Below are 20,720 nucleotides of genomic sequence, written 5' to 3' on the forward strand. Positions count from 1 at the left end.
GGCGCTTCACAGAGTCTTAGGAAAAAAAACAGCAGGGTATATGTAACATTGGATATGTTTTCCTGAATAGAACAATGAAACTGATAACAAAGCATTAAACAGAATAAAGAACAATAAACCAGAGTAAAATACTAAATTCAACACTAAAACAAAAACCTAACAAATAACCTTATTTGTGATATAACAGACACACAAATTATCCTGAGCACCTGGACAGAGAGGTAAACTGAAAGAAAGGGCACAGGGCTCCAGACAGAAAAAAAAAAATTGGGAGCCATTGGCTCCTAAACCCAAAATATTTAGGAGCCAAATGCTTTTTTTGGGAGCCATAATCTCTACCGCATACCAAATGTGAAATAAACAAATAATATTTACTTGTATTGTTTATTTGTTTCTTCGGTCTACCTCACATTGCCTTTCCTTTCTCCTATCTGAGCTATTTGACCTGCCTACTAGTGTCCTCTGCAAGGTCTTATAGATAATAATAAAAGAAGAATAAATGACACATAAATGTGAACAGTGCAAATGTTTACTAATAAGCAATACTTCAAGTCCAGAGTCTTATACACAACATGTGTAAGGACACAAATACAAACACTTGAAAATGTCTTATACATAATAACACAAGCATTAACACAATAACAAACATTATAAACAATAATTTCTGAAATAATCATTTCGCAATGAGTGTACAAATATAAAGAAATTAATTACTTTTCAAGTTCACTGTCACTAACCATTACAATGTCAGCATCATTAGGCCAGTCAGTATACTTTGGTCTGCGCTTTTTTTTGCTGGCTGACAAGCAGCGCTTTACACTGTACTGATCCTTACCAAGTCTTCCAGTGTTTCTATACTTAGGGAGTTGCGCGCTTTTGATTTTATTCTGTTTTGTGCTGAAAATCCTCGCTCGCACTGAGCTGCAGATATCGGAAGCACCAGCATTATTTCGACTAAGTGAAGCAGATTTTTAAAATCTGTACAGAACAGCTCCTTGCTCAGCATCACTGTCCATAGGTCACCGTAAGTCTTATCCATAAACTGACCCTTCACTAATATTTTCAACATTAGCCATTCCTTCTGCACAGCTGTGACATCACAGCCATTGTTTGATAAGAGCTCCCTGTACCATTTAACAAGTGTGTCTATCTCACACTTGCCATAGCTATCAATGTCCTCTGGCCATGCATCATGACAAAACACTGAAAATGACTTGATGATTTCTGATCCCTGTCTGTGCTGTGTAACACTTGACATCATGTTTGCAAACCTGATCTCCAATTCTTTAACAGTAATGTCAACTGTTTTTTCAATTGCGGCCTTTAGATCACTTCTGAATGTGGCCTGATTTTGGGGGCCTTTCAATTTAACATTTTGGAAGGTTATGACTGTGTGGCTACTTGCAGCCCTCTCACTCCTGCTTGTTGATGGCCCTTCCTGTTGCACTGAACCTTCAGTCTGAGAACCTATGTGCTGTAAGAATTCCTGCAGCTTCCCTTCTCTCAAAGCATTTTCCTTCAATCCTTTAAATGTTACCACACAGCCCACAATTGCAGCAACTGCCTGAGGAAGTATATGAGAATTTTTTTGAAGTGTAAGGCTCAGCTTTGAGACCTCTGAAAAAAGGTCATGTAAAAAGTGACAAAAGGCAACAAAGACAGGCTTTCCATTTGCTGAACAATGTGTTTGGCTCTTCCCTTTATGTCTGTGTTTTTGGACATGACTGCAAGGTGCTCCATATGATGATGAACAGCAGTGTACTGCCCCTGACCTGTTGCGTAGTTTGAATGGAGAAAAACTGAGAGTGCCCGATAAATGTGTGGCAACCAGCGCTGAGTTTTTACTGCTGATGGGTTTCATACTGTGCATCCTAACTCTGCTCCTATAGCCTTCAGCTCCCGCTTGCTTTTGGGACTGAAATGATACGTTTTCCACACTAGTTGTAGAAGGTCATAAACTTTTTCAATCATTGGCACTGACCTTTGTGTGTTTAGCATTGCCAGTTCCAGCCAATGGGGTAGACAGTGGAAAGACAGAGCATGTTCACCTATCTCTTTTCTGAAAGTGCCCCAATTCCCCCTGTTGCACCCATGTTCATGCTTGCAGCATCTGCTCCAAAAGCACTCATTTTATGTATCCACCAATTTGGGTTGGTTGGGTCAGCATTCTGAAGCAGTGATTTAATGGTGTTTTGAATCCCTTCTGCATGACCATAATCAATCTCAGCCAAACCTACTAGATGAGTCTTAGGTATTCCATCAGATACATACCTACAGTATGTGATGACATTGTCTTTCCCTGAGACGTCTGTTTCACAATCAGTTATAACAGAGATGTAGTTTACCTTTAAAGCTTCTTCCAGCACATTACTTTTTAATTCATCTGCAATGCAACCTACAAACTCTGCACATGCTGTATCATTATCATATGTTTTTGACACATCCATGCCATTCTTCTTCATCAGCAGAATTTGAGATTTAAACTTTGTGAACGGTATTTCTTCCAGTGCAATCATATATGCTGCATTGAATTTAATTTTTAATTCTTTCATCTCATTTTCTGTCACTTTCTCACAAGCACGTTGCACTGCCTTTGCTATGGGGGTGTCACGAGGAGCAGACCTAGCGATCACACAGTCTCTGGCATTCTTGTGTTTCTTACTCTCACCATGCTTTTTCACAGTTTCCTTTTTAAAATGGCTTGTACCACAAATAATTTCTGTTTTACCAGCAATTTCTTGTCCGGCTTGTGCACAAAAGCTGCAATACATCTTTCCCTTGTCAGACCGTAATCAAGCAAACTCCTGTAACCAAGCCGCTTTAAACTGTCTTCCAGGCGTCGGAGCCGCGGGCGCAGAAGACTTTGCTAACGGGACAGAGTTGTCATCCTTTAATAACTATACATTTCCGAACGCTGGTGGCTGTACCTCAGATAACCCACTGATTGAATTATCTTCGGTTCGTTCAGAAGTAGACAAGGCAGGATTTGGACGAGTGGGCATTGAGAAAAAGTTGGAAATTTTTCGTTTGGCCATTTTGCTTGTTACATGGAAACTTAGAACATTTCGCGTGTTACGTGGAAAGTTAGGACGGAATTCGAGGAATAGTCGTGGCCGATTCTCTTCTATTTCAGATCCCTATCCACAGCAGTTAGCAAGATGACGTTTGAAGCAGAGTGGGCGTGTCAGATGATGCCTCGCTTCGGTTTGGCTTTAATCATGTGATAGTGTAATAGGAAAGGCAGACGCGGGCTGAGAGTGTTCGCACATAATTAAAAGACGTTTCTGCTGTTTTAAATTTAAAACTTTTCTTAGATTGAGAGAGAGAGTAGCCACCGGCGACTGGAATGAAAACACTAGTCGCAAAATAGAAAATCAAGTCGCATTGGCAACCATTTTAGTCGCCATCTGGAACCCTGGGACATAGTGTTAAGTTAAGTTAAAAGCCTTCCTAAATAGATGAGTTTTAAGTTGTTTTTTAAAAGAACGAATGGAGTCAGCTTATCTACTTAATTTCGGGATGTCATTCCTAAGTCTGGGTGCTATGGAGCTGAAGGCCCTGTCACCCATAGAGTGCAGGTTAGTGTGAGACACAAGATTATCAGAATCAGAGGACCTTAGCAGGCGAACAGGAGCATAGTGATTTAGAAGGTCACTGATGTAGTCCGGTGCAAGGCCATTTGAAGCTTTGTAGGTTATTAATAGAATTTTATATTTAATCCTGTAAGACACAGGGAGCCAGTGAAGGCGAAGCAGGATGGGTGTTATGTGCTCACTGTTGCTGGTTCGAGTAAGGACACTTGCAGCAGAGTTTTGAATCAACTGGAGCTGTGATATAAGATTAGAAGGGGCACCTGCCAGCAGCGAGTTACAATAATCGATGCGAGATGTGATAAAAGCATGGACAAGTTTCTCAGCATTAGAAAAGGAGAGGAATAAGCGAACACGGGATACATTTAAATGTGTTATGACTACTCGTCCTTTTATTAGTGCTGTCTGAGCCTTAATCATTATGTGCATGTGTTTAGTGGTACTTAATTGTTTAGTCTGTAGATCACATATAATGTATTTATTTTTGTCATTCAACATTCCATTCTCAAATAGACTTCATCCAATTTAGGGTTACAGGGTGCCTGAACCTTTCCTGCCAGCAAACGGCACAAAGCAGAAAATAGCCCAGGACCAAATGCCATTCAATTGCACTCATTAACTAAAACAGGACCAATTTGGAATCACTAGTTAACATAAACTGCATGTATTTTGAGATATGGCAGGAAAATCAATGTGGACACAGAGAGAATGCACAGACTCCACATGGACAACAACCACGCATGGAATTCAAACCCAATAAACTAGATCCATGATGCAGCAGCCCTAATCACTACACCACCTTGTTGTCCATCTGTCCTTTAAATTGTAAGAAAATGTATTAAATACCCACTTTTTATTTGAGCACAGGATGTATTAATGACTCAGGTAAACTGTAGGTTTCTCAGACAGATACATGATATGTGATCTGCATAACTCTGAATGAAATAATTCTGCATCATAAATAAACTGAATCTTACATTATACTTTTCTAAAGAAATGTGTTGGCTTCACTTTGCTGGTTATTGAAGTAAATCTGACCAGTGTATTTATAGTCTGGCATATACAGTATGTGTGGTTTTCTTGTTTTTTTACTTAATCATTTTACTCCTGATATTTAAATTTATGTAGCATCTGTGGATAAACAGCATCAGAATTAAGAACTCTTGTATTCCCAGAGCTATAATAATTTTGAATTATGTTACTTGTAGGAATGCTTCTAAATGCTAAATTCTTACTTTGTGCACTGTTAAAAGGAATTATTCTTCTTTGTACTAATCTTGAGTGTGTGTATATATGATAACAGTGGTTGTCAGTTGTTCTATTTTTGTGTATTTTTTTGGATCTGTGTAACAATGCCTTATGTTTTTGTACTTTACTGTTGCAAACAAGTGTTCCCCTGGGATAATAAAGTCTACCTAAATACCTAAATACTGTATATGCTGAAAAATTTAGGAGTGTTACATGCTGAAATAGGAAGACTGAACATTTTTCCCACTTTTGACTCTATTTGTTTAAATGTGTCAATGTTTAGAACATGGCGGCACGGTGGCGCAGTGGGTAGCGCTGCTGCCTCGCAGTTGGGAGACCTGGGGACCTGGGTTCGCTTCCCGGGTCCTCCCTGCGTGGAGTTTGCATGTTCTCCCCGTGTCTGTGTGGGTTTCCTCTGGGCGCTCTGGTTTCCTCCCACAGTCCAAAGACATGCAGGTTAGGTGGATTGGCGATTCTAAATTGGCCCTAGTGTGTGCTTGGTGTGTGGGTGTGTTTGTGTGTGTCCTGCGGTAGGTTGGCACCCTGCCCGGGATTGGTTCCTGCCTTGTGCCCTGTGTTGGCTGGGATTGGCTCCAGCAGACCCCCGTGACCCTGTGTTCGGATTCAGCGGGTTGGAAGATGGATGGAGGGATGTTTAGAACATGATATATAGAAATTAAAACTTATGAAAGCTAAAGTTTACCTGGGGATTGAGATCTTCATATTGATTTAATATTAACCAATATTGACATTAATGTAAGAAGAAATAACTTTAAGTGACATTTTTGCTGGAAATTAGCAAATAAGAATGATCTTTAACATTTCATTCAGAATATTAACACTTGCCTGCTTTCTGCTCACTCTCCAAAATGGACCTTATTTCTTGTCATTTATTTTTTAAACTTACAAAAATATTTGAAAGTCAGGTGCTCATGTTCTAGATTTTAATGTAGAAAAGACAGTGAATGCTGCAAAAATGATTTAAGATTTATTGTTTCACATATTTGACTTAGTATAATGCAATTTATAAAATAATAAATTGCATAATTGTTGCAAAGTGTAAAGTGTAAATTATCAGTGTTACTTAGAACTGAACAAAGAAGAAAGTGACTGTGCAGAAACAATCAGTTACAACACTCTTTTACCAAATTTACATTGTATACAATCTGGTAAATGCAGGCTGTATTCTGTAAAAGCATATTCCAAATTGTCTTGTGTATTTTCATTTTTTTTTGTTGGAACTGTGAAAATTGACTTCAGTGAGTCAGAGGTAAGAATGAGCCAGCAACATTATGGTGCATTGACTATAACTTTGTCACTAAACCATATTGTACAGGTGCTGGTCATAAAATTAGAATATCATGACAAAGTTGATTTATTTCAGTAATTCCATTCAAAAAGTGAAACTTGTATATTAGATTCATTCATTACACACAGACTGATGTATTTCAAATGTTTATTTCTTTTAATGTTGATGATTATAACTGACAACTAATGAAAGTCCCGAATTCAGTATCTCGGAAAATTAGAATATTGTGAAAAGGTTCAATATTGAAGACACCTGGTGCCACACTCTAATCAGCTAATTAACTCAAAACACCTCCAAAAGCCTTTAAATGGTCTCTCAGTCTAGTTCTGTAGGCTACACAATCAAGGGGGAGACTGCTGACTTGACAGTTGTCCAAAAGACGACCATTGACACCTTGCACAAGGAGGGCAAGACACAAAAGGTCATTGCTAAAGAGGCTGGCTGTTCACAGAGCTCTGTGTCCAAGCACATTAATAGAGAGGCGAAGGGAAGGACAAGATGTGGTAGAAAAAAGTGTACAAGCAATAGGGATAACCGCACCCTGGAGAGGATTGTGAAACAAAACCCATTCAAAAATGTGGGGGTGATTCACAAAGAGTGGACTGCAGGTGGAGTCAGTGCTTCAAGAACCACCACGCACAGACGTATGCAAGACATGGGTTTCAGCTGTCACATTCCTTGTGTCAAGCCACTCTTGAACAAGAGACAGCGTCAGAAGTGTCTCGCCTTTGGACTGCTGCTGAGTGGTATAAAGTTATGTTCTCTGATGAAAGTACATTTTGCATTTCCTTTGGAAATCAAGGTCCCAGAGTCTGGAGGAAGAGAGGAGAGGCACAGAATCCACGTTGCTTGAGGTCCAGTGTAAAATTTCCACAGTCAATGATGGTTTGGGGTGCCATGTCATCTGCTGGTGTTGGTCCATTGTGTTTTCTGAGGTCCAAGGTCAATGCAGCCGTCTACCAGGAAGTTTTAGAGCTCTTCATGCTTCTTGCTGCTGACGAACTTTATGGAGATGCAGATTTCATTTTCCAGCAGGACCTGGCACCTGCACACAGTGCCAAAGCTACCAGTACCTGGTTTAAGGACCATGGTATCCCTGTTCTTGATTGGCCAGCAAACTCACCTGACCGTAACCCCATAGAAAATCTATGGGGTATTGTGAAGAGGAAGATGCAATACGCCAGACCCAACAATTCAGAAGAGCTGAAGGCCACTATCAGAGCAACATGGGCTCTCATAACACCTGAGCAGTGCCACAGACTGATCGACTCCATGCCACGCCGCATTGCTGCAGTAATCCAGGCCAAAGGAGCCCCAACTAAATATTGAGTGCTGTACATGCTCATACTTTTCATGTTCATACCTTTCAGCTGGCCAACATTTCTAAAAATCCTTTTTTTGCATTGGTCTTAATTGATATTCTAATTTTCCGAGATACTGAATTTGGGACTTTCATTAGTTGTCAGTTATAATCATCAACATTAAAAGAAATACACATTTGAAATACATCAGTCTGTGTGCAATGAATGAATCTAATATACAAGTTTCACTTTTTGAATGGAATTACTGAAATAAATCAACTTTGTCATGTTATTCTAATTTTATGACCAGCACCATCCATCCATCCATCCATTTTCCAACCCGCTGAATCCAAACACAGGGTCACGGGGGTCTGCTGGAGCCAATCCCAGCCAACACAGGGCACAAGGCAGGGAACCAATCCTGGGCAGGGTGCCAACCCACCGCAGGACACACACAAACACACCCACACACCAAGCACACACTAGGGCCAATTTAGAATCACCAATCCACCTAACCTGCATGTCTTTGGACTGTGGGAGGAAACCGGAGTGCCCGGAGGAAACCCACGCAGACACGGGGAGAACATGCAAACTCCACGCAGGGAGGACCCGGGAGGAGAACCCGGGTCTCCTAACTGCGAGGCTGCAGCTCTACCACTGCGCCACCGTGCCACCCTGACCAGCACCTGTATATGTTATTCCATTTCTTATTGTTTTGCATGATTATTTACTTAAAATTAGAAACCCAAAAAATTAAATCTTCTAATGTTATTTATATTTTTATACTAGTAATTTATTTATTAATATGTAAGGTCCATAATAGAGCTGGTATACATTGTAAAACTTTCATAGAATAAGCAGAAATTAGGGTAGTACCGAAATATGTTTTAATCCTTTTTGTAGCAACCACCACATGTTTAGTAAGGTAAATTCAAAGAAAGGTCAACAACAAAATTCTTATTTTTGGATGGTACAGTTATTAAGGAAATCTCAAAGAGGATATAGAAGAAAATCATGGAGAAGTCTTGGTATGTTTTAGCCTTTTGTTAAACTAGCGTACCTGAGCTGCTTTGTCAGTGCAACAAGTCACTGTATTACATTTAAATGTTGCGGCTTTCTTGTGAAAGTTGTTTTAAGAATCTTAATAGATTTTCAAGTAAATATTCAATATTTTAAAATGACTCCTAAAAAAAGCTGCACATGATACATGACGATCGATTTTTAGTATATGTCAAACTTGTTCCTTTCACTGAAATTAGTAGGTCAGTGTTTGATCAGCCATAACTCTAAGATGCCCAAAAAAACATTTTAAAATATACAGTAACATTTTCATAAATAGTGTTTCTTTATATTCACGTAAGTACGTATTGCATTGCATGATCAGCAACTGGATGTTAAAAGTTATGCGTCACATTTATTTTGTCATACTCTTTACATACTTTACACTTCCATCCAGCTTATTAAGTAGATTTTCTATATTATTTTGTATTATCCAGATATTTTAATGGGTTAATGATTTAAAACATTGGTCAGCAACAAAAGAATAGGCAGAAATAAAGAGACAAGCTAAAGATAACAGAAACTGGAAAGCCATTGTTGCCAGCTTTGGATCAAAGATGGTACCTTAGAAGAAGAAGAAGAAAACATATCTTTACTTTTTTATGGCTGACTTTTTGCTCTTTTGTTAAAAAATAAAACTGTGTTTTATCAAAAAATTTGGCTGTGTGGAACCATATATATACTTACGGCAGCCTACTGTTCATTTATTTGGGGTAAAATTGATAACATGATATTTTATGCAGTTATTAGGTCAGTGTTCTGTGCAGTCTCTTGACCTTTGAATATGTTAAGTGAAGTGATATATAGTAAATAAATAGATTAAAAAAGTAATTAGCAGAATAAATACTATGGAATTTTGCCAGATTGCAGCCAGCACTGCCTTCTTTTAACCATCTCTTAAATATAAACACCATTGTTCTGTTAAAAAATAATTTAAGCTGTATACAAAAATAAAAGTACTAATAACAAAGCATTGAGCTTTAAGTGTGTAAAGCTTTGCCATACTAATATTGTGCTGTGTTTGTTTTTTTGCACATTAACTTCCCTACGTTGACTCCTGCATGCAGATAACTGGGAGCAAGGTTACGGTGAGTAGTTCTGATTAATTCCTTTTTCTTTGCGCATGTCTCACACATTGCATGTTAATCAGAAAAGCACTACTTAAGATAAGCATCATCGCTTTCATTGGTATTGTGCATTTTAATAAAATAAAAACACATTTTGAGTTAATATATAAAACTTTACTGAAATTGTATTAATATTATTTGGAAAATTACAGAATATAATTCATATTAACCTTTTTTAAAAACTCATTTGTTGAGGCAAAAACTTTATTTTAAGAAAAAGTATGAAAAAAGGCATAATGACTATTTTAATTTTTATTTGCTTATATGTCTTGCAAGCAGCAATATTTCATACATTAATATTATTTTAAAGCTGGAAATGTAACTATATTCTGTTATTTATAGTAATGTTCTAATGTTCTGTTCACATTTTACTGTCTTTTGATTTGACCAGTGTTTTTGTAATACAATAATAGAGAAATATATTCCTTTTTAATTGTATTTTTTTGCTTGCATTTACTGTATACATTATAGTTACTGATCTTAAGAAGCTCATATTCAAAAGGTTTGCAAGTATACTGTATATGCTGGCTTTCACGAGAAGTGGACAAGCTTCAGTTTTTGATTAATATATTTTACAGTATAATTTGCTAAACCTTATGGTGTGTGAAACATTTTCCACTCAGCTACTGTTTTTAACTTGGCAGCTCATAAAATATTCAGTCATATAATTAATTGTGCTTTTTTACTGTTATTCTGTTTTTACATATTTTATTTAAATTTTTAAAATTAAGTTCAACCAATAATATATATATTTTCTGTACTGTGTAAAACTCATACATTTGGATTACTTGACATCATACATACTGTACATGCATACTGTTCTGCATTTTCTTGAAGTTGACATTTGAGTACTTCTTATACCATAGTATTATGGATGAAGTATTCTAAAGGTACTTGGTTTAAATTCCGTATTTTAGAAGAATCCAACACTTTTCATAATTATAGTGTTTATACTATACATTGTAAATTGACATAATTATGTTAGACAGTGTGCTTTTGATTAATAAATATCAGGTATTATTATTTTGGTTTATGTATATGTATTGTAAATATTTAAATGGTAAGTTTGGTCATTTTCAATTTGAAGTAGTACTACGAATCTGTGAAAAAGTACTACTAATAGTAGTAAAAATTATATATATCTATTAACACGTGGTAGATTAAGATATGCTAAGTAAATTTGTGAAATTTTTAAATAACAAAAATTGTGAATAAAGAGAGTGAAGAAATGGTAAAAAAATATAATGGGAATACAGGAACCTCAGGATTCAACAATTAGTGACACAACACCATATCATCTTATTTCACTTTAGTTTAAATCTCTCTGCTTTGACATAACATGTTTATGTATATACTAGCTGTGTTATCAGGTTTAGTCTGGGAAATAATAATAATAATCATAATACATTTTATTTATATAGCACCTTTCCCATGCTCAAGTCACTTACCGTATTTTTTGCACCATAAGACGCACCTGACCATTAGACGCACCTAAGTTTAGAGGAGGAAAACAAGAAAAAAAATATTCTGAACCAAATGGTGCACTAATATGTTTAATAAAATATAGCAGAATAATATTTCAACCATGTAAATTCAACAGCGGTATTAAGAAACATCATCACTGTCATTAACAAATAAGGAGAGACTTTAAGGTTCAAGCACTCTTCTAGTTTTATGGAAACCCCAAGAACTCCTCATCGCTAGTGTCAGAATTTATTAAGCTCAGTTGCTGACAATCACTTTGCAGGAGCATCACGCGGCATAACCTGTCCAAAGCCACCAGGGGACAAAGCACGTTTGGACCAATGCTCCCTGAAGTTATATCACCAGTCTAGTCCCATCTATTTTTGTAATGCCACAAAGCTCTTCATCTCGTGTTTTGTTGTGGATTTCCAGTTTGAAAAATGAGAATGCGGTGCAAGCACAGCCCTTGATTCAAAAAATTGCTCTGCATACCTGTTTGTCTCGTCTGACAGTAGCTGAAAGGCAGCTTCAGGAAAGAACAGCCTAAAGTAGTCCAGCGGCTGATAATCTGTCGAGTCCAGAGTCCGACTCAGTGATAATGCGCAAAACATCGTCTGCTGAGTATTTTATTTTCTGCACTCGCTTCGCTCCCTCATGAGATGTAGATGCTATCTTGCCTTTGTTTATATTTGTTTACATTTCGCAACTCACGCACACGCAAGGATTAGATGCCGAGTCAATGAGTCTAACATTCCTCCAAGCACAGAGGGAATGCCTGTAACGTAACAGTGAGTCTTGTCGCCCTCTACCCCTGGATGTCGACTTTTGTCAGGTAATACACATCATGGTCTGTGACGCAATATTCGCTCCATAAGACGCACAGACATTTCCAACCTTCTTTCGGGGAAAAAAAAGTGCGTCTTATGGTGCGAAAAATACGGTAATTCCCTAAGACAAAGGAGCCTCGGTTATAATGCTGTCGATTATTAAGATGTATCAGAATTAGTGTGTAACTAATTAAGAACTTTTCTGTATACAGCATTTGTGGATTTTTTTTACAAAGGGCTAATATTATGAATTTACTGGAGCCCATTACTCTTCAATATGCTTTATACATTTTGCCATGAATAAAACATTTGTGCCATAGGTTGGTTTTGGCTTTTCCTAGTGAATGACCTTGGCTTTTGTTGGTGGTCATTTGGAAAACACAGTTTACAGGAAACTTTATTCTTTTGAATTCAAACAGTTAATTTGTAGGGATAATAGAAACTTTTGGGTATAAATATAATTTCACCCTGTCGCACATCCTGTTAAAATTGTAGGTTCAATCAGATTTATATGTATGTATATACTAATACTTATACTGTATATACTTGTGTATATATATAGAGACTAGCAAAATACCTGCACTTCGCAGTGGCGAAGCAAGCTTATGTAAAGGAGTGAGAGAGACTGTACCACCGTTACAACACAAAACCAGGAGACTTGCATTTCCACCTATGAGCTTGACAATACTCACAGTGAACATCCATGGATCCAATGTGTACTATTTTGTCAGATTCATAATGTATGTTTGGGTCGTATGCAAATCCACAATTGGCTTTTTTGAACCAAACCTGTTGTTTTCGTATGAGCCGCTTTTCATTATTGGGATCGTACCTAGAAACAGAAGCTCTATTAACTTGTGGATTTGCCTGCAAATATTTGGCGGTAGCGTCACAAAGTTGTTTCCGTCTAGCTGCATCAGAAAATGTACCACAACGTCTGACACGCCTCCTTTTTACCGTTTTCTCACAGCTTGGATTGCTGCTGTCATAATCGGTTTGAGTTTCATGGTTTGTTTCAATTACGTCAGTATTTGCAGGACTTGTTGTGTTGAAGTGACATTTGGCATCTGTCAAGTGTTGTAAGCATACAACCGGTTTCATTGATAACTTTGCATCCAGCTTTTGAGAGTTGAAACATTCATAATCATCAAAGTGTTCACAACTCAAATCGTCACCTGTGAATCTAAGATGTTTAAGAGGCATTGGCGGTTGTCCAAAGGTGTAAAATATTTGGCCATTTCGGTACACTTGAAAGCGACAACCGAACAATTCAGCAGCAGCCATCAACTCACATACAGAACCATAGGTGAAGGGCTTAAGCACTTCACTCTTATAGTGCTCCTGTGTAGTTTAATTATCTCCTGTACCGTCATCAGTCCACACCTTGAACCTGTTGCAGTCATTCAATACATAAGACACAATGTTCCTCCGGATATCAAGAGTGAGCCTGATATGGCCGTACAATATGTAACACAGAGAATGGAAAAGGCAGTCGCCATCTCCGGGCATGGAAACCACTCGGTAAGTGACAGTTCTTTGATCGATGATGATCACCTCGATAGACATGTTAATGGGGGTACGGTTGGAATGATAAAGGAAATGGGTACCTAAACAATGTAAACTAAGTCTAAAATACCTGCACAATAACTATAATCATAATAAATGAACAATAAAACAGCGGAGAAGCCATGGATTAAATAAAATGGCTGCAGTTATCAGCAGGGAGATGTGAATACCGTGGCGAAGCAAGGAAGGGAATGAAGAGACCAGAGTGACGGACGGCCTTATACAGGCAGGCAGCCAACTATGTGGGAGGCGTGGGGATGGGGGACCCAACTCCGCCTCACACGGCGACCGAGCTGCAGGCTATGGACGTATATATGTACGTAAGTAGGATTCAGTTAGCGTTGGAAACCCGCGTACCAAATTTCTTGAAGATGGGCCCATAAGTAACAAAGACCGTTGGAAAGTTCAATATGGCGGCCGACAGTGGCGACATACCACCGAAATAAGTACGTACATTGGTTTCGGTTAGCGCAGGGAAGCCCCCTACCAAATTTCCTGAAGATGGGGCCATAAATAAGGAAGTTTAACATGGCGGACGTTGTCGACCGTAATGACCGTTACACTTAGAATTTCGAAATGCTTAACTTTTGTAAGTAAGCTGTAAGGAATGAGCCCGCCAAATTTCAGCCTTCTACCTACATGGGAAGTTGGAGAATTAGTGATGAGTGAGTCAGTGAGTGAGGGCTTTGCCTTTTATTAGTTTAGATAACATAAAGAACATAAATTAATTTTTCCACATAATTTCGTTATAAGCCAACATATATTGTATATGTTTTGGAATCTTAAAATATGCATTATGTTTTGTTCCATCACCCTGTTAGATCCAAGAAGGTAAAAGTAGTATTTTTCTACCTTTGCCAAGTTTATTAGTGTTCAACCATTCATGGAAAATTACTTCAGTAGTAAGACTGATATTAGATGATGGTAATCATAACTGAATAACCAAATCCTGCTGGTATTTCTCTGTGTAGTCCTTTGACAGCAAGTTATTCCTAATATACAATAAATATAAAGTACAGTTACTAAGAATCAGCATATCACAGCAATTTTTGTTCAGATCATAAAAAGTGTTAACGATTTGTTCTCTTTCTGTAGAAATTGTAAGGTGATAATAATTTATTTGGTAATAGAAAACACATTTTTTTATTGTACAAGTTTTGTTTATTGTTAAATGTCAGTGTGTATTTCCCCCTGCATCTTCACAGTTGTTTAATGTGTCAGTGTTACGGATAGTTAAAGTAATGTTTTTAGGGCATACGATTGTTAATTGTCAAGCAATAACCGGCAGGTATATGTAATGACAAAATTATGCTATTCTTGCATAGCTCCAGAAGTGTTAAAATGACGATTTTCATCTCTTCATTAGATATTTTTCCAGTGAATAATACTTTGTGTAAATTTGTATTGATGTCCTTTAGTTTAGTTCTAATATGGTATTTGACACTTATTACTGTTAGACAGTTGAAACTTTCTATAAAAATTTTATTTATTAAAGATGGCATGGGAAGGTTTATTTTTATTCCATGATTAATCTGTGTATGATGGTTGATGGTAGTGTTTATATATGGTCATGTGAAAAAGTCAGTATACCTCGTGGAATGTTTTTCTTTCTGTGGATATATCAAGGCTTGATCTTCATTTAATGTGTCTTTAGATAAAAGAGATGAAATTGGAAAAAAAGTAAAAGTTTGACTTTCCAATAATTTATTAAAATATATATATTATAACAAAGGTGCTCTGTTGCGCCCGACCCGGCACAGACTCACACGGAGGCACGTGTAAAATAAAACGTCTTCCCCGTGAACCCCACAGGCACAACACAGTCCCAAAACACAATTCACCAACACAACACTCCCTTTTGGCACCACCACTCCTCCTGTCTAGCTTCGTCCTCCTCCTCCCGACTCTGGTCCCTCAGTGGTGGTTGCTGGCCCCTTTTATAGCCCACCCGGAAGTGCTCCAGGTGCTTGATCACCTGTTTCCAGTTGCACTTCCGTGTGGGGCTAAAGAGTCGTCCAGCCAGGCTCAGGGACCCATGCAGCACCCCCTGGCCGCCACAATTATATATATATATATATATATATATATATATATATATATATATATATATATATATATATATATATATATATATATATATATATATGCCATTTCCATCTATGGAAAACATTAGTACTGTCTTGGCTCTAATAGTTGGTATTGTCCCCTTTGGCAGAAACAGTCTTAAGTAGATGTTTCCTGTAACTGTCCACCAGTCTCTGACATCAGCTGGGACAATGTTTTTCTTACTGATTCCATGTAGAATTCTTTCAGCTGTTCAATATTTGAGAGGTGTCTAGTGTGCATAGCCTGTTTCAAATTCCCCCACATCTCAATGGGATACACAATCAGGCATTGACTTACCCATTCCAGAACCCTCAGTTTGTTCTTTTTCAGTCATTACTTGGTGGATTTACAATTATGTTTAGGGTCATTGTCATGTTGCAAGGTACACTTTCAGCTTGGCTTCAATCTTCTGACAGATGTTCTCATATTATCTTCAACAACACTCTGGTACAATAAAGAATTCATAATGGATTCTATGATGGTGAGTTGCCTAGGTCCTGAAGCAGCACCAAGCTACTGTATATCATTTAATTGCTATTATTGGTTTTTGCCAAAAATATCTTCTGGGACTGTTCCCAAATAATATCTGTCCTGAAAACATTGTTCCAGAAGTCCTGGCCTTTGCTTAAATGTTCATTGGTAAACTTTAGTCTTTCCCAGTTCTTGAAGACTTCTATCTGCATTTTGCTTTCTGTTCTCAGGCTGAACTTGCTGCGGCAACTTGGCCTGGACAAGTTGGCAGTTATCTGAAATCTTCTCCGCTTGTGAATGATCTCCCAGATAGAGGAATGGTTGATTTCCAAATGTTTGGAGATCTTTCTAAATCCCTTTCCAGACTTGTAAGCATCTATAACATTCATTCTGAAGGCTTCAAAAGCCTCTTTCGATCTAGGCATGGTTAAAGCACACTATTTAATAATAAAGACTAAACCAAGTTAAATGTCTAAGGATTACATTTTATAGGTTCCTCAGGATTCGCTTTAATGATGTTCTAGTCATTTGCAGCTGATACATCTGATTATAATTTTACATTTTTGGGGTAGTATTAAATGCAGGGGTGTACTTACTTTTACAACATGTGAAATTTACATTTGTTTATTTAAATTATACAATGGACTACAAAATATTAATGTGGCATGATGTTTATTACATCATCTTACCTAAAAATACTGTTTTAAATGAAGATCAAGTCTTGATATGTCCTCATATGTTAAAAAAGAAAAAATACTTCATGGAATGTACATAGTTTTTTTAACATGATTCTATATCATGTATTAGTTATTATTATCAATTAATTTTCATTGTTATTATATTGTCATATGTGCAGAGAATAAGCAATTCTCCAGTATTGAAATCGGCCATCGAAGTGTCTGGTGCTGAAGAAGAGGGACCCGTCTTGAAGCGCATAGGCCACAGCTTGTGCACCCTGAACTCTGTCTTTATATGCTTGAATGGGTGTGATTACCTTAAGCACTGCCAATTGAACTATTGCTTTGATCACCCATTCATTTCGTTTTGGAATTGCAGTTGGCCCTTGCAATTCACAGGGGGTTAGGGGTGCAGGACCCCTGTGAATGTGAATATCCACAAATACTATCAACAATGTACGCTTACAAACACACATACACCTACACAGAGAAAGAGAGAGAGGCGCAATACACGTAAAGCATGATTACAGATAGTCATATGCTGTAGAGACATTATGTACAACTTAGACAAGAATTTGTAGCAAATTTGTAGCAAATGGAGTAATTCAACTTAAAAAATGAGAAGTAATTTTATAAGTCTTTTTATTTGCATATTTTTATTGTTGTGGAGCAAGGCATTGTCAAATGTTTTTGCTGGTTATGTGCATAAATATTTAGTTAATGCTGCTGCAGATTTGTTGAAGTAATGTATGATCCACACTTCTCTTATTTATGGAGTATTTAAAATTACGTTCTAAACAGTAAAAATAAATAAATAAGTTCATTATATTTTTAACTTTCTTGCTACACTGTAATCTGCTCTGTATTGTACATACGTTTTGCTTTACCGTATATGTACTTCGTTGGCATGATTTTCCATTAAAGAAATCTACATAAAACCTACCTTCAGTTATTCTTAAAGTACTACGTAGGTATGGGTATTGCACAATTATCTAAATAACATGTTATAATAGGTCTTTTATTATTTATGGACATATTTCTTGTCATCATTTTTTGCAGTTATTTGTTTTGGCAAAATTACATTTTTAGTTACAAATGTTTTTGTTTGTAAATGCTTTGACATAATATTAAACAGTTAAACCTAGAAATTATGTAATTTTCAGTAATAATGTTAGTCTGATTGAACTGAAGAATAATAAATAGTTATATTAAAAATTTGCATCTAAATTAACAGTGCTTAATAGGAATTTTTACATTATATACATATGTGTTGCTACTTCTCTGGGCTACAACATGTTGTTAAAATTGAAAACTGCTAACAGATGTCTGACATGGTGGAGAGTGGGGAAACAAATGAGTCTAGTGATGCTTTTAACACAATGATTTAGATTTAGCAGGCAGCCTAAGGAAAGAGTCATGGCTGACCAGACCAGTTCAGTACACAAACTGGTTGGTAATTCTATGTCAAATCATCGCACTTTTGGATCTAATCGTCACAGTTTTTAACGAAACTTGGCATGCTGATTTGGTCATATGAGTAACCCGTGGATCAATATTAAGGGAGATTTAAGCTAACAAAGTTTGGACCTATTGAGGAAGGGGGGATAATGACTTTGACTGGCTATATCTCCCTAAATATTGCATAATCTGCACAGAAATTGTTCCCATATTGTTCGAAAGCTTTTTTCCAAGTCTATATTTTGCATACTATTCTTTCCCCAAAATGATAAAATTTAATATTAAAAATTTGAAAAGCAAAAAAACCTGTATTTTACAATTGGCTTTTTTTTTTTTTTTAACTAAAGCAGAACCAGAACCAGAAAAATAGGTCTTTGGATTTTGTGTTGTTACTGAGCTATCATTATTTCTAGGTGCCATCACATGATTTTATATCACTAATGGGCCCTTTTCATAGCAGACATATTGACATGAAATAGTACTGCAAGCACAGGTATAAGTAATGACCTTAAATAAGGTTCCAATTATGCTACACTGAAATTGAATAGAAGCTTCATTAATGTCATTAGTGACACCTGTTCATGCCATACTACTTCATGTCAGAATGGCCGATGTGGAAAGGGCCCATTCCCAATCCAAAATAAATTCAAGATCCAAGGTGCAATTTCATTTCCATGGGTTACTCATATGACCAAAGCAGCATGCCAAGTTTTGTTAAAATCTGTGATGATGTGGTTCAAAAGTGTGATGGTTTGACGTGGAATTAACCTTGTACAAAAAGAAGAAGAGGAGGTGGCAAGAATGAGATCACGTCAAGGCAAAATGTATGGAGGCAAAACTATAAGCAAAAATCTGTAATATTATAGGGAAAGGTTGACAGAAACTCCAGAGATTTATGTAAACTGTCCAAAACACAAATGTCTAAAAATTAATAATAATTTGAGTCTGAGAAGTAAAGATATTGACTCAAGGATTGAAGAGATGTAAATAGTCTTCTAGTGTTAATGCAAAAGCAAGTGGAAGGCATTGCCAGTTACAGTTCTAGCATAATATTCTGTAGACACCAAATGTAGAGAAGTCTGTAATTCTGAGCCTTCAAAAAGTAACTGAACAGAATTTAATGAAAATCTTGTTGCATTATAGAAAAAAACTATAGTTTAACTCCTGAATTGAAATACATTTACAAGCGCAAGTGTTGGTATGCAGAATCCTCAAAGAAGCAGCTTAAACAAATCTAGGTTAGTTGATTTATAAAAGTTAACAGGTAAATTTGTCTGAGAAAACATTAAAGCAGTATGTTGAATGGGGGTATGTTGAATGGCGTTGGTGGTTACAGGGAGTTTGTAGGGATGGAACTAAAGATACTTTAAATGAAGGAAAGATAAAACACTTTCTGAATTAAGATGGGCTAGAACACACTTGTGTGACAAAGAATGGCTACCTAGTTGTGTAATTTAAGGAGATCCCCGGCCATATTTTAAGAAACGAATAGATATTATAGGATAAACTAAGTACTAGCTAAACACATAAGTTCCATGAACTAAATGATGACAATACTTATTATTCTGTTTTTCAGACTGACTTTCTGGAATTAAATGCAATCATTTTAATAGTATTTTTAATCTTGCTTAGACTCTGAAGCTTGACATTACTCTACACAAAAATCAAATAACAGTGTATGATTAAGTGTAATTTGTTTCCATTATATTATCAGTATGACATTTTATTCAGATGAGAGTTTGCATTTTTATGTGGCCCCAACTATAAAATGTATTGCTTTATTAAAGTAGAGAATTTTGTGTACATTAATCATAGAATTTACAGAAGAAGTTTTTGTTAAGTTTATGTTTTATGTATAGCTTTATTGCAGTAGAAAAATACCATGCAATTAAAAAAAGCATTTGGGTAAACACCTTTATATTGTTACTACCTCCCTATTACCTGAAATAAAGTGTCAAATAAACACATCACTCTTGATTTGTATGAAACCTTGAAGAAAACTAGACTATATAATGCACTAGACACAACTGTAATATCATGTGCAGTTCTGGCCACCACTCTACAAGGTAAGTAAGCATAGCAGCACTTGAAGCTGTGCAGAGGAGAGCAGCCAGGTACATCTCGGGACTTGAGGACGTCTTACCCTGACAGACTCAGACAATTAAACCTGTTTAGTCTTGAGCAGAGGAGACTGCATGGGGACCTAATCCAGGTATTTAAAATTCTCAAAGGCATTGATAAATAGATCAAGCAGATTTTTTTCAACTTGAGAGTGAATCACAGACTCAAGGACACCAGTGAAAATGCAGGGGAAGTACATTTAGTATTGACACTAGGATGCACATCTTTACTCAAACATTAAGTTATCTAGTAGAATCTGAAACAGACTACTGAGTCATGTAGTTGAAGCAGAAACTTTTAAAAGATATCTGGATGAGATATTGGGACAGCTTACATATTAGCTAAACAAACAAGGTTGATGGACTGAATTGTTTCTCATTTGTCAAATTTTTATGT

At 36.8% G+C, this 20,720-nt stretch overlaps 1 protein-coding gene across 6 annotated transcripts in view; it reads left to right on the plus strand.

Annotated features, from left to right (window-relative positions):
• The window catches only part of diaph2 (diaphanous-related formin 2), a 1,308,662-nt gene that overhangs the window by 138,307 nt on the left and 1,149,635 nt on the right, over window positions 1–20,720 (plus strand). For 4 of the 6 annotated variants that reach the window (XM_028815924.2, XM_051935345.1, XM_051935346.1 and 1 more), the window contains one exon: window positions 9,575–9,595. The exons of the other annotated variants lie outside the window; for them this stretch is intronic. In XM_028815924.2, the coding sequence (XP_028671757.2) occupies window positions 9,575–9,595 (21 nt within the window). The remainder of the gene's footprint in view (window positions 1–9,574; window positions 9,596–20,720) is intronic. 6 annotated transcript variants of the gene reach the window in all.

The sequence above is a fragment of the Erpetoichthys calabaricus genome, chromosome 12 (genome assembly GCF_900747795.2).
Source record: "Erpetoichthys calabaricus chromosome 12, fErpCal1.3, whole genome shotgun sequence".
In the NCBI taxonomy this organism is placed as follows: Eukaryota; Metazoa; Chordata; class Cladistia; order Polypteriformes; family Polypteridae; genus Erpetoichthys; species Erpetoichthys calabaricus.